This window comes from Zootoca vivipara, chromosome 4 (genome assembly GCF_965207765.1).
Source record: "Zootoca vivipara chromosome 4, rZooViv2.hap1.1, whole genome shotgun sequence".
Lineage (NCBI taxonomy): Eukaryota > Metazoa > Chordata > Lepidosauria > Squamata > Lacertidae > Zootoca > Zootoca vivipara.
In genome coordinates, this window is record NC_142587.1 from 53,210,299 (window position 1) to 53,225,472 (window position 15,174).

The following is a 15,174-nucleotide window of genomic DNA, read 5'->3' on the forward strand; positions in this document are numbered from 1 at the left end:
AAGTTTATTTCAAAATAAAATTCCACATTTGAAAGAGAGGTTATCCCATTTACTGCAGCAAATAATCACCACCATCTTACATTATATACCTATTTTATTGTCCGGTATGACCACAATGTGGTGTTATTTATCGGTGCCTTTAGTGATTATGTCCTGGACAATATTGTAGGATGCTCTGCACTTTTTGGATTGTGTGGTTGGTGGCTGGAAGCAGTATTGCAGGGCTGTAATTCTCAAATCCTGGAGAGATCGGGGAATAATTTTGAACTATCAAATCCATTCTATTCGTATGTAACAGTTTAAAATATCTCTTAATAGCTCTGGTTAATATACTGCTTCAATAGTTCTTATTTAAAATGAACTCAGATATTATTGAGTTGTACTAATTGTAGTTGAATAAAACAATTATTATTAAAGTAGACATCTAAACAAAATAGAGACACTAAACAAAAATATGGATATTTCAGTAACCTTTACTTAGAAACGGTGTTTAAAATACCGAGTAACCATTTCATAATGATGGAATTAGAAATTAATTACATATAAGGATGACCCACTTTTTCTAATAACCAAGCACAAGAAGCATTTAATCCTCCTCAGAGAGACTCTTATTTTTATCCTTTTTGACAGCTTGGTTTAGATTAACCACAGGGGCTGTGTCAGTCTAATACTGACAATTGCACAGTAGTGAAATGAGGCTTGCTATGTTTTGGTAGCCAGTCATCCCAAAAGCAGCCTCTTGGAATCTCTCTTCCCACCCACCCTATTTAACTCCCACACTCCTTTGCTGTGGCTAAATTAGATAGATAGATAGATAGATAGATAGATAGGCAAGTATATAGACCATGTTCCAATGGGTCTCTCTAAAATCTCCTCTCTAAGTGTGTTCCAGTGAACTAGGAAATTATTTTATGATGATGGGAATTGCCACAGTTCAGTGAATGATAAAGAACAGAACAAAGCCCTCAGTCTTCAGATTGCTGAATATAGACTGAATACCGGGAGTAGAGAAATTAGGATGATGCAAGACTTTGCATTTCAGACTTGGTATCTAATAGGCTGTCAGGAAGTCACACAAAACCAGATTGCTGCCTTGTGTACCTCTTTGCAGTGGTCCGGATGGACTTACTGGGGAAGTGGAGAAGCTCAGTTGTGGGCTCTCCTCATTCTTCTGAGTGGGACTCACAGGTTCTTTACCCAAGGGCTGCGCTGATGACACCACTCCATCTTCTCTGTGAGAAAGGGTTGTGCCCTATACTTTTCATGTCATACTATAGCATATGTATAAGCGTAAGTTTGATTTTTGTGGGCGGGCAGAAGTGAAAAGTATATTGCAGTATGTGTGAATTACTATTCATAAGCAAGTATGCTGAGCAGACTCTCCATCAGCCAGCGACCATTCACAATTTTCCAGCATTCAGAAAGCCCTCTGCTCCAAGTGGTGCGATTGTTCAGTCCCATTTCAAAGGGAGCTCTGTGTAGGGAGCAGCTGTACCACTTAGCTTTGCTCAGAGCACCCAATCAGATTTGTAAGACATTCTCCTTGATCTGCTAGCTGGGATGCTTGTTTTCTCTCCCCACTTCCTATCCCATGAAAGTGTTCTATGAACTACTTTGCATATATTTTAAGAATATGTAATTTGCCGTTCTGAAACTACCCTCTAGCCAGGAAGAGATGGAAATTTGACAGCTTTTAACATGCATCTACTTTGGGGAATAATAGTAAAGTGATAATCTGAAGAGATATATATATATATATATAAATGAATTGTCGTATTTCAATACATCTATATTTAGCACTTCCCCTCTGAATTTTCAGGGGCAATCATCGTTCCATTGGAGGTTGTTTTTCTCCTCTCACTTTTCTGGGGTGGGGAATCATTTGTTCATTTAAAAAAGAACATCATATTCTGCAGCTGTTGAATATTAATAAGATGCAGAATTTTTTTTGACATGGCAACCCAAATACTTTATTTTATCTGTTTGTTATTCCAGACTTTTCCATATGATAGAAAAAAGTCCCATGCAGTGGAATGGTGACTGTTCCTAAGCAATGCTTAGGTACTTTATGCCTCAGTTCTGATATACCATAGGCACACAAATTAAGTTGTTCCGATTTAACATAGCAATTAAAAACCTGGTGGATATCATCCAGTATTGGGCTTGGATCCAAAGGAACATCAACAGAACTCAGTCCATGCAATAGAGTCTTCCTATCCCCTCCTTTTTATTGCACCCCCTGTACCTGCCAAAGATACGCCTGAGGGCCAGGGGATCATGCCATTTTAAACAACAGCAAAACCTATTTTCAGAAAAGGCCAGCTTAAAAAAAAGTTGGCTTTTTGCGTTTTCATTCTCAGTGAGTATATATTATCTTTTCAACTAACTTTTTTATTAAAATAGATTTTAAGCACATGCTTCAGTCTCTCACACTCACCATAATTAAGGGTTAGAAATGCTGCATTGTTTCCAATAAATATATTTAATCACTTTATATATAAAACTTGCATGTATGTAATTTTAATGTATGTTTTTAAACTGCTGATTTAATTAATATTTTGATTATTATTTTTAGGTCAACTTGGTTCTTTATAAACTTTTACTGAGGATTAAATGTACATTTTCTGCTCTTTGTAACTGCTTAGAGGTTTTTGCATTTAAGCAGTATATAAATTATGTTAAATAACTAACTAACAATTAAGTTTTAAAAGAGCAACCAATGGGTCAGTCAGATAAATTAAATAGGTATTTTTTACATGGGGGCAGTGAATAACTTCATTAATTTTGAAATGGAGCTTCTTTTATATTTAGGCAGAAGAATGGTACTAGAATTATTCAAAAAGTATGCCATATTTATATTGAGACATCATTTCTCCACAATGTTTGCTTTTCTTTACTGTGTTAATACAGGATGTCAATGCAGGCGAAGGGAGTGAATTTGCAGACAGTGGGATTGAGGGGGCAACGACTGACACGGACCTCCTTTCTAGACGTTCCAATGCCACAAATTCCAGCTACTCTCCAACGACCAGCCGGGCCTTTGCTGGCAGCGACAGTGGCAGTTCTTCTACTGGAGATGGGGCTCGTCAGGGAGTCTATGAGAACTTTCGGAGGGAGTTGGAGATGAGTAGCACCAATGATAACTTGGATGAAGCTGGATCTGCCCTGAGCGATGAGCAGAGCAGTGGGACTTTGAGTTCCCCAGGACAGTCTGACATCCTTCTTACAGCAGGCCAGGGGACGGTACGGAAAGCAGGAGCGCTTGCAGTGAAGAACTTTCTCGTACACAAAAAGAACAAGAAGGTGGAGTTAGCTGCACGGAGGAAATGGAAGCAGTACTGGGTTTCTTTAAAAGGTACTGTGAATGCATCCTTATTTACTTAAGAGATCAGAGAGTACAGAAACTATTTGGTGGCAGTGAATATCTTGTGTTGCTTAAGCACCTTACTTACTGGGTGGGTCACAATATTTTGAAAGTGCAGTATAAGATGAACTGTATTAAAATAAACTCTGCAAAAGGCTTGTTGCACAACTAGGTGTTACTTTTTTATGTAACACAGTTTTTTAAAACAAGTCCAGTTTCGCATCTCAGTTTTAGGCAGGAAGCTGAGGAAGTGGTCTTAGGTCTTCCTCTTATGGAAACATGTACAAAATAGTAGTTCTGGGGCTAAAATGTTACCTGGAGTTCAATGGAGTAAAGAGAAGATACAGATAATGACATGCAAAAAACCAAGATCCAAAATATGTCTGTCACACATGCCAATGCTCCCTTCTTGCGAAGAGCTATTTGTACAGGGGATAGTATAGGTAGACAGACAGTAAAAGATACAGTGGTACCTCTGGTTAATAACTTAATTCTTTCCGGAGGTCCGTTCTTAACCTGAAACTGTTCTTAACCTGAAGCACCACTTTAGCTAATGGGGCCTCCTGCTGCCGCCGCACCGCCGGAGTACGATTTCTGTTCTCATCCTGAAGCAAAGTTCTTAACCTGAGGTACTATTTCTGTGTTAGCTGAAGCGTTTGTAACCCGAGGTACCACTGTAATGGGAACTGGCAAGATATAACATGAAGCTTCTCTAAGCATGTATTTATTTCTGCTGGCTATTTATTTCCCCTGCTTTTGCTATAAGCATAATTTCAAACCCACCAGAATTCTTCATTTGATCTGTAGATGAAAGCGAATGTTAGAAACCAATCTGTGATGACAGTCCTTTAAAGTCAATGCTTTGGTTCTTCATCCATGGCCATTTGGCTCTTCATACAGGGTCAGTGTGTCTGGCAAGTGTAGCCTTGGTAAGATGGTTTTGAATCTGCTCATATGAAATGTAGGTATTCTTCTTGCGGTTTTGCCTCTGCTTCTCCGCTTAAGATGGAACATGTATTTGAAAATATTAGGGATTGGAAATAGGAGTGTGAGAACCACAGTTCTGAAAAGTCTCATCTGGTCCCTTAAGCAGGCTGAGAAAGCTGAGGACAAGCTGTTACCTAAATAGGTTTCCTTGATCTGTTTGGGACGATTCCTTCCAAATTAAAATACATTTTCTAGTTCTATCTACTTAAGAATTGAGACCAAAGTAAAACAAAAAGCGAACCCTGAACAAAGCAGATCAAAAGGGGGAAGTCACATTGCAACCAAGTTCTGTTTTATATTGTTCAGAAAGGTCACACAAGATGGGAAGGTTACTTGCTGAGTCCAAGGAAAAAAAGGTGGGCCTTGTGATCCCACTATTATTCCTTTTGGTAATGAGCATTGCCTGGAGCAGCAGTTTGTAGAAGCTGAATGCATGTAACATTACAACTGAGGTCAGGGAAATAGATCAGACACTTACCATGGCTGAATGAGCAAAGGAAGAGGCCATAATCATCCCAGTCCAGGCAGCATGATGGGAGAGTGTGATGGTGTGGTGCAAATAAACAAAGAGCCATCTGGAAGGAAAGAAAGGGGGAAGGAGGAACATAAAAGAGGTGTTACTTTAAAGTGTGACTTACGCTGATTGTTGTTTCTTGGATTACCAAGGCTTAATAACGTTCTAATCATGTTTGTATTTAGGCTTTGAAGTTAACATCTGCTGTGTCTTGCTGAAAAGTACTTTTTGCTGAAAATATTTTACATCTGTAAATCTTGGGTTAACATGTTAACGGCAGATTACTTGACAGCAGAAAATCTATGTAGAATTTTAAAACCAAACAAAATGAGAATTTTGCCAGACTGATGTTTATTATTATTTACATGATAAAGCATGAATGCTTTCAGTTTTTATTATGTTTTTAGACATGTTGTAAACTGCCCAGAGAGGCTGGGGAAACCCAACCAGATGGGCAGAGTATAAATCATCATCATCATCATCATCATCATCATTTTCAGTGGTGCAGATTAGTAGGTGCAGGATTGCAACCTCAATTCTATCCTTCAAAGTTTTACAATTCTACCTTAACTCTAAGTAACTATTAGTTTCTGTGTTGATAACAACACATTGATCACCATTCTAATAGAATGGAAACCTTATGGGTTGTTTTCTGCTGCCTTTTAATAAAATGAGCTCAGATTTATCTTTTCAGAAAATTTCTCAAAGTTCATTTTAAAAGTTTGGACTTCATCAATTAGTAGCATCCCCTCCACCCAAATAGAATATATTTACTTTTACATATCTAATTGTGTAAAACATGTACAACCGATGCAAGAAATATTTTTCAGGCCATAGTTTTTATGCATCAATGTATTTGCATGCTAACTTCCCCGTTTTTGTAGGTTGATGCATAAAAACCAATATGTTAAATTGTGCCTATGGGTAAAGGCTAACATGAATGTGGGTTCATATGTAAAAGTGCAACTCAACGTATCATTTCCTGCATGTGAAAAAGTGGGTTGTAGTCCAGAAAATTCAAAATAAATTTGTCAGCCTTTAAGGACTCATTAAAAATTATTTACATGCTGACTGTTTATTCACCTCCATAAAACATTGAAACTGGCATCAGTTTTATTTTACCCTTTTAAATCATTAAAGCCAATCAGTTTCAGGTCTGTTTCTCCTTAACAAATGGTTTTACTTTCACTTAATATTGGCCTGTTACTTTCACAAATTTATTTGCAATTTGACCTGCCTTTAACCCCCATAGTCCCCTGGGAGGAGCTGAGTTTATAATGCCAGTCCACCATGGACCCACAGAAGAATTAACCTGCATCAACCATTATATAGATTGATTGAGGCTATACTCATATTGCCATAGGCATTGTAGGGACAATATAAATTCGACCATATGAAATTTTGAAACCATGCTAGGACAAATAGGAAGTTCCTTTCCATAACTCCATCTCCTTAGGACGGCTTCATACATTACAGCAGTAGCATGTTTGCTTCTGTGTCGTGGAGCTGCTTGTAGATCAAGACTAGAAATGTCACGTTGAAAATAAAACCTTTGGTTCCTCCAGTCTCAGAATTGCTTTTGAGTCACGCAAAAGTACTTTGAAGGTTGAAGGGTTGCACATGAACCAGTCTAGATCTCAGGAAGTACTGGCAGGGGTGTGTTTAAGGATAATATATGTTGTAGCTTTATTATTGTCTAGGCTAGTTGTAATGTTACTTTTGTTAAAGATCCGAAGAGTCCTGGCCAGAGAGATTTTTTAAAAATTCGTTTATTTTAAATTTCAAACCAGTGCTAAGGCAAAAATGCATACCTGAAGAACAATATCAGGTTTGAACGACCACAACTTTTTAGCAATTAGTTGACACAAATATATTCAGCATTTAAAAACATGTCTATAAAACATACTAATTTCTGGAGCATGCTGTACAAAGGAGTACTGTGATTAAGGAATTTCAACTGTCTGAGCGCTCTTGAGAAAGAAACACATAGGGAAACCCATGATATGTGTGAAAAACAGTCACAAAGGGTCACAGATTATAAATTGCCTATGCAATGTTGTATCCTACTAAAGCATTATTTTTCTGGAATCATCGTCATTTCCCCTGTTTCTGTTGTTCAAGCTGAGAGGGCGGTTTGCTAATTGGGCCAACACACGATGGGTTGTAGCAAGAGTCGCAAGGTTTGCATAAATATATAACAAAAAGGAAGGGGGAACCCTTAGAGAGAGCTCAGCAGCCTCAGCATACCGATTAACTCTTGGAGATGGGGATAGGAACCCAGGTGAAATGGAATGGGGTATTATGAAGGAAGGTGTGCATGGTTCAAAGCAGTACTCCACACTGTTGCAGGTTCCATATGTGTTAAGATTTTTGATATTTTTTTTTAAATACTGACATTGTATAGCTTGTAAACACGAAACTCGATGCTAAGCTCGATACAGGGTTGCAGTGTTATCTTGTTCAGGTGTGCAGTTTCCTAATACTTTGCTGTTTTTCTTAAGGATGCACATTATTCTTCTACGAAAGTGATGGCAGATCTGGAATAGACCACAACAGCATCCCAAAACATGCTGTCTGGGTGGAAAACAGCATAGTGCAAGCAGTGCCTGAGCACCCAAAGAAAGACTATGTTTTCTGCCTCAGCAATTCCCTTGGAGATGCTTTTCTGTTTCAGGTTTGTTCTGTCCTTGGTTCATTACATAATTGTTTTCTTTCTTTGCACTTCCTTCAGGCAAAGACCCAAATGGTGTCCCAGCAGCTGAAAGATGGCACCTTCACACCTGATTATTTAGTGGCCTAATTATTTTATCAGCGGGTAGTCTTTGCTTTTGTGGCAGGTTCCAATACACTTCGGTGTCAAGATGCAACCAAATGGCTTTGTGACTTTCTTCAGCTTAGAGTGGATAAAGATCTGCTTCCAGTTTCTTAGGGAGGCCAGACTGTGTTATGTAGAGCAGTCACTATGTTGTGACATATTTGGGGCACCGTCTTCTGCCACAAGGAAATAATATCTAGGATCTAAAGGGAGATGTGTAAAACGTGCAGTTAATATATTTAGGGTTGAGTAGATCTGGGGGAAATACACTTCACAGACCAATAATTCTTTATGTTGCAGATCAGTATAGAACACTGTGCTTCTCAGTACAAACTAGGAACATAGGAAGCAGCCTTATACAGAGCCAGACCACTGGTACATCTATAGTTTCTCCACCATTGTTCTTTATTGACACTTAGATCCTGGACATTGGCAAAAAAGTCCTAATCTCTAAAGGCATGGGGGGCTACAAAGCCTCAGAGTTATGCTTTTGCCTTCTGTCTGTCTTTTTAAAATTAATCTGTCTGCCTTATGTTTATTTTCCTATATGCAGTGAATGGTAGTACCATAATTTACATTAAAAGGGGGGGGTTATTCCTTCATGCATGAAGTGCATTTTCCAAACTGGAGTGGCTCACTTGGTAGGGCTGCCGGGGGGGGGGGGTAGTACAAGAACATATGGAAACAGCATTAGTGTAATAGACCATGAAGACCCTCCCCAATTGTATCTACATACTTAGACTGCTGCAAAATTGTACAGATGCATTTTGTTTGGGAAACCTCGATTCTCAGAAAACAAATGTGGAAGGGGCAGAAAGGTCGCATGGAGTGCATGGCTTTTATGGCAACATAGAGCCTTATTTATTGCAAGTTACATGCTGAGGCATCAGCTTAGGTTTTCCAGTAACCCCGCATGGGAAAGAGCACAAAATGAACTTAAAAAAAGAATGAATTAGTGGGTTCTTTTCTTTTGAATTGTAAAGCTATTTGTTTGCAGTGTGTTGGAGCCCTTCTGAATCTAAAGGATTTTGAGGCTGAAACACGAGATGGATGAGAGGGGAGGAAGAACAATTGGACATAATTATGGAAATAATTGGCAAGTTACTGTAGCCTAAAAGCTTGATGTGTTATGCAGAGAACTGCGAAAGCATGTGCATCATTTGAGCTAGCAATAATATAGCCTAGCCCACATAATTCATGTGCATGTAGAGTAACTTGCAAACAGAATAAATACTGGGAATTGCTGCTTAGAATTTTCTGTATACAAGTTCTTGACGGTTTTTTAGCTCATTTACCACTCTCTGCATTCGGTAGAAACTGCTGATGTAACTGAATTCAAAACGATGATGACAACACAGCATCAGCATTAATAATGGTCTTTCAGTCCTGCCAAAGGATATTTTTCATTGTAATCCTATTCTTGCATTTTGGCATCCAAACATGCCACACGCCTGCTACTAATTCCCTCCTCAGCCAGGCAGCTGTGATGAGGCCTACACAGAGCCATTAAATTTGAAAGTCCCTTGGTGTTGCCAGATGCTTACTGCATCTTAAAACTGCATGCTCGTATTTCAGGTGTGTGCAGTTTCTTTGTAGGCTTTCACCTTTTCTTTGGGAGGAGAGTGGCCTTCTCATTTCCAGACTTGCTGAGTTGGTCTGGCCTCCTACACTTCCCCCCTCCCCATTGCAACTTAACATACCGTAATAATAATAATGTTCCCTTTGTGTGACCACCCAGTCAAAACCAAAGATTGATTTCTTTGAGGTGGAAATCCATTATAATATTAACTTCACTCCCAGGTTTCTGTACATTTTGAATCAGGATTGTTCTGTCTGATTTCCACAGCTAAAAGAGCTGTTGTTCCTATCCAGCTTGGTAGCATTGCTTGGTGAGCGAGAGTATTTTGCCTTGTGGCTCAAAATCTAGTTGTTTCCTCTTTGATGTGGGCTGCTCTGTTCATTACAAGTTTCCCTCTTCAGCTGTAAAGCATTGGTAGTCTCACAGAGGTATTGTGAGGCTATAATAATTAATGATTATAAGCTTTCTCAGCAACAAAGCACTATAGTTTTGATTATGCTTACGATATCAGTGGGCACCATGTTCATTAATTATTTTATGAATTGTAGCAGACTAGCTGTGTAATTATTATGCTATAAAATATACAGGCATGCTTTCTGGTTACCTCAAGGTCTAAATCATTGTGCTCAATGATGAGCCAAATATTGTAGCATTTGCGATGGGATAAAAAGGTAATTCCTGAGCCATTGCTAGGGAACCTTCTGCAGCTATAAAGCACTGGTGAAGATTTTGATTCTATTGCTGATTTCAAAAGGGCAAATTAAGAGTAGAATGCCTCTTAATCACATGTCTCATAAGTGGGATGAATAGAAGTGGAATAATTTCAAACCCAGCGTGTTTTAACCAATAGGATTCTGTTTCTCTGTTTTTTAGACTTCTAGTCAAACGGAACTGGAGAACTGGATTACAGCAGTTCATTCTGCTTGCGCGACTGCAGTGGCCCGACAGCACCACAAAGAAGACACTGTCAAGCTGTTGAAAACAGAGATTAAAAAACTGGAGCAGAAGATTGATATGGACGAGAAGATGAAGAAAATGGGGGAAATGCATTTCCTCAGTTTGTCTTCTGTCAGAGACTCCAAGAAGAAGAAGACAATTCTTGATCAGGTAACCTCACTTGCATGCATTAAATATATGGCTATAAAATAAAATTCAGGTGTCCACAAGTGTCTGCTACAGTTATTGTCCTTCTTTAAATAAAATTGTTTTTATTAAATATTTTGAATTTTATAAATCCTAAAAACAACATAACACCAGAATAAACAACATGGTAGTACAGAGCGACTGTGATGATCTTAAGTAGCTGGTGTAAAACTGAGGATCCATTGGACTTTCTGCTTTCTTTTCTTTTTCAACTGTGTTGCTTGCATGGGCATTTCTGATGGTGCTTCAGAAGCTTCATATATTTCTTCCCCCGTGGAGCATTGCCTCTGGTCATCTTCTGTACCTTATACTTCCAATTTGAATTTGGCAACATTCAGCAGACTTGACCAAAAGAAAATTTACTCTGATGGCAGATTACAGTCTTACGATTACAGTGGCCTGTAAGCAAGGGAACATAGGAACCTGCATTGACTGAGTCAAACCCATGGTTGGTCTTCTTCTTCGTCTTTGGCGATCACTCGTAGCTGAACATGGTCTTAACAGTGAGTCCATAAGTGACTGTGGAGGCCAATTCTGGATCCACATGTCCTTCCACAGTGGGGACATAGGTTTCTGGGAAGGAGTTGATAATGGTGAGGGTTTACCAAGCGTGCCTTCCTCTTAGCACGTTTCCCTTTCGTCCTGAGTTCAAGCGTATTCAAATCCCATGGCACCTTTGGCATAAGCTGTTCTCCAATTGGAGCACTTGCAGGCCAGTGTTTCCTAGTTGTCTGTGCTTATACTAAATTTTTAAAATATTTGCCTTGAGGGAGTCTTTAACCCTCTTGTGTTGACCACCAGCATTACGCTTTCCATTTTAAAGTTCCGAATAGAGTAGTTGCTTTGGAAGACGATCATCGGGCATCCGCACAACATGACCAGACCAACGAAGTTGATGTTGAAGAATCATTGCTTTGACACTGGTGATCTTTGCTTCTTCCAGTACACTGGCATTAGTTCGCCTGTCTTCCCAAGTGATGTCTACACAGACCGGCAGCAGCTCTCCAGGTTTCAGACAGGGAGCTCTCCCCACCCTACCTGGGGATGCCAGCAATTAAAACTGGTACCTTTCTGCATGTACAGCAGATGCTCTGCCACTGAGCCACATCCTTGTCTAAAAGCAGATTAAACAAATTCTTGGAGGATATCAATGACTACTAATCACAATGGCTATGTATCTTCTCCTGCTTCAGAGGCCCTATGCCTCTGAAACTTAGTTGCTAAGGAACACAAGTGGGAAAATGCTATTGCAGTCATGTCCTGCTTGTGGCTTCTCATGGTGTGATATTTACTAGGGAGCTCATTGAGTTCACCAAGCCTTACTTCTGAGTACGTGTACTTACGATTGCAGTGTTAATCATGGAAAGGAACATATGGAGCCCCCTTTGCTGAGCTGCAGCAGCTCTTTAAACCAGGCCTCTAAATGTAACTAGAATGTTAACCAAAGAAAAACTGCAGTATTATGGAGATTTCTATCCTTTTCAAAGTGTTCCCTACTAGCAATCTGCATGGCAGAGGCTGATGGTGGTATTCTGCACTGCATCTGACAGATGTTAATGTATTCCCCAGTGTGCTTTATTCATTTTCTTTAGTACAATGACAAACTTCATTGCTTTTTAAGCTGCTGCTGCTGACAGCCTAGGGATTATTATTTTTTGCTGTAGTTCTGGTGTCTTCATACCTCTATTGTGTTCCATAAAAACACTCTCTCGGTGAGAGGAGAATCCAGCTGCAATAAAAAGGAAATTAAAACCAGAATTTTAATGTTCTTAGCATCGTATCAAAGTAATAGTTGTATTCGGATGTCTCCCTCTTTGAAAATAAAGATATTTACTTTGCTCCAGCTTAGATCTAAATCCCCCTTATAAATATAATAAATTTGGACAGTGAAAGACAATTTTTATAAAATCTGGTATCTTGTGTGTTATTATATGGTATCATATGGACGCTAATGTTTATTTACCTCTGTGATCTTCTTCTAGATCTTTGTTTGGGAACAAAACCTGGAACAGTTCCAAATGGATCTCTTTCGGTATCGTTGCTACTTAGCTAGCCTCCAGGGCGGGGAACTGCCAAATCCAAAAACGTTGCTCGCGTTTGCAAGTCGCCCAACTAAAGATGCAATGGGCCGTCTTGGAATCTTTTCAGTGTCTTCTTTTCATGCACTGGTGAGTTTAAACTGATGCCAGAGGTTATTGTTGCTAAAATAGAAATCACTTGGTGCTTTTATAAGAAGGTTAACTGAGTGCTGTTGCTGTGCAACCTCTGTACATCTTGGTGATATACGGTAAGTCTGTGCTTGGTCTCTGCTGTCAGCAAAAACCTGAGTGCTATTTCTTTGCTGTCTCCAAATATTTTTGCATTTTTGGGGTGAAAAATTTGAATCAATCTTAACATCTCAAAGAGATAATAATAATAGGTTTCATCTATTTGGGATGTTAGAATCCTTTTTATTGTCATTCATTATTATAAAGTCTATCATTCTCATTCACTGTTAATGGTGAGAACATGAGAAGAGCCTGCTGGATCAGGCCAACAGCCCATCTATTCCTTTCCTCTCGATGGCCAACCAGATGCCTGTGGGAAGCCTGCAAGCAGGATTCGAGCATAAGAGCACTTTCCCCTCTTGTGGTTTCCAGCCATGGCTATTCAGAAACATTACTTCTCCAACTCTGGAGGCAGAGCATAGCTGTCATGGCCTTCACTAGTCCTCTCCTCCTCCATGAACTTGTCTAACCCTCTTTTAAGGCCATCTAGGTTGGTGGCTATCCCTGCCTCCTGTGGAAGGACGTGGGTGGCGCTGTGGTCTAAACCACTGAGCCTAGGGCTTGCCGATCAGAAGGTCGGTGGTTCGAATCCCCGCGACGGGGTGAGCTCCCATTGCTCGGTCCCAGCTCCTGCCAACCTAGCAGAAAGTGCAAGTGGATAAATAGGTACCACTCCGGCGGGAAGCTAAACGGCGTTTCTGTGCGCTGCTCTGTTTTGCCAGAAGTGGCTTAGTCATGCTGGCCACATGACCCGGAAGCTGTACGCTGGCTCCCTCAGCCAGTAAAGTGAGATGAGCGCTGCAACCCCAGAGTCGTCCGCGACTGGACCTAATGGTCAGGGGTACCTTTACCTTTACTAGGTTGGTGGCTATCCCTGCCTCCTGTGGAAGCGAGTTCCATATTTTAACTATGTACTGCATGAAGAAGTACTTTTTTATCCGTCCTGAATATTACAGTGTTCAACTTCATTGGATGTCCATGAATTCTTGGGGAGGGTTTTTTTTAAGCTATCCACTTTCTCCATGCAGTTTGTAATTTCATGTCACCTCTTACTTGCCTTTTCCCCAAATTGAAAAATCCCAAATGCTGCCACCTTTCTTCATAGGGGAGTCGCTCAACCACCATCAATTCATACCCCATGAGTGCATGTCTGATATTTTGATATATATATATTGCGCCAGTGTGCATCATTTTGCACTTGTTCACCTTGAATTCCAATTGCTTGACTTGTACGGACACTTGAGTTTTTCAGGTACTCATGTGCATTCTTTTGTTTACTATAGGGTATATTTTCTGCTTCTGTCACCAGTAACAATGTTCCAGTTTGCTCACCCACATGCACACTCACAACCCACACAGATATATTATAGAAATACCGGTAACTATCACTGAGTCAATTATTGTGTAAGCAATAGTTGGAAAACCAGTTTGGTAACTATTTTAGTTGAAAAGTGGAAATAATAATTTATGGTACCCTTTACATGATTTCTCTTAGTGTTGTGATTTGATTGTGTAAATCTTTTGGATAACAAGTTAATAGTTTTAATAATACTTTATCCAGAAAAGGATAACTGACTGGTCTCAGCTCATCATGCTGAAAGAGGATAATGTATAATAAATAAAATGAGAAGTTATCCAGTTATGTTTGTAGTGAGCTGTGGCATCCTCACCACCCAACCTATTTCAGGCTGTGTAAGAGAATGACCTATCCCTGAGCCCACCCTGACTGCAGCTGCAGCAAGAAGAGAGTGGAAGGGGCAGCTAAAATGTGTCTGCATGTGAAAGGCAATTTGAATACATTCTGTTTTGCTTCTCAGAGGGAAGGAGCAGATGGAGAATGCAGGGGCACGAGAGATACCGTATTTTTCGTTCCATAAGATGCACTTTTTCCCTCCTAAAAAGTAAGAGGAAATGTCTGTGCGTCTTATGAAGCAAATGCGTGGTCCCTGGAGCTGAATTGCCCAGGGGCTAAAAGCAGATCGTGCTTTTTTTTTTTTAAGAAAGAGCTAAAGGCTAACAAGAGGAAAAGAGAGCGTTGAAAGGAACCCGCTCAGCAACTGATTGCAAGAGATTGGGGAGGCAGCTCCCTTCCCGGCCCCTTGCCTAGGCCTCAATTGTTGTCTGCAGAGGGAGACCTGTGAGTGGCTGATTAGATTATCTGTCTGGAAACTGTAGAAATGGGTCCCTTTCCTTTCCTAGAGAAGCTGCAGAACTGTGAGTTGAACCCCATAAAACAGGATTTTTTCCCTTTGCAAGGAAACTCAGCAACTTTGAGCTGATCCTTAAAAATGGAGCTTTCCCCCTTTGCAAAAAAGATGCACAACTCTGAGCTGACCCCCCCCCAAAAGAACGGGGCTTTTCCCATTTGCAAAAAAGCTGCACAACTTTGAGCTGATCCTTAAAAAATTGGAGCTTTCCCCCTTTGCAAAAGAAGCTTCCTCAAATATTTAATGGGGGGCAAAGGCACCTAGGCCTCTAGGAGTTGGCTGCTGTGCCTAGGACAAT

General features: G+C 40.0%; 1 protein-coding gene across 9 annotated transcripts in view; it reads left to right on the forward strand.

The window, feature by feature from the left end:
• Nucleotides 1–15,174, forward strand: part of TIAM1 (TIAM Rac1 associated GEF 1) — a 206,662-nt gene that overhangs the window by 134,036 nt on the left and 57,452 nt on the right. For all 9 annotated transcript variants that reach the window (XM_035116730.3, XM_035116721.3, XM_035116728.3 and 6 more), the window contains 4 exons: nt 2,911–3,355; nt 7,367–7,539; nt 10,133–10,366; nt 12,385–12,570. In XM_035116730.3, coding sequence (XP_034972621.1) covers nt 2,911–3,355; nt 7,367–7,539; nt 10,133–10,366; nt 12,385–12,570 — 1,038 coding nt within the window. The remainder of the gene's footprint in view (nt 1–2,910; nt 3,356–7,366; nt 7,540–10,132; nt 10,367–12,384; nt 12,571–15,174) is intronic.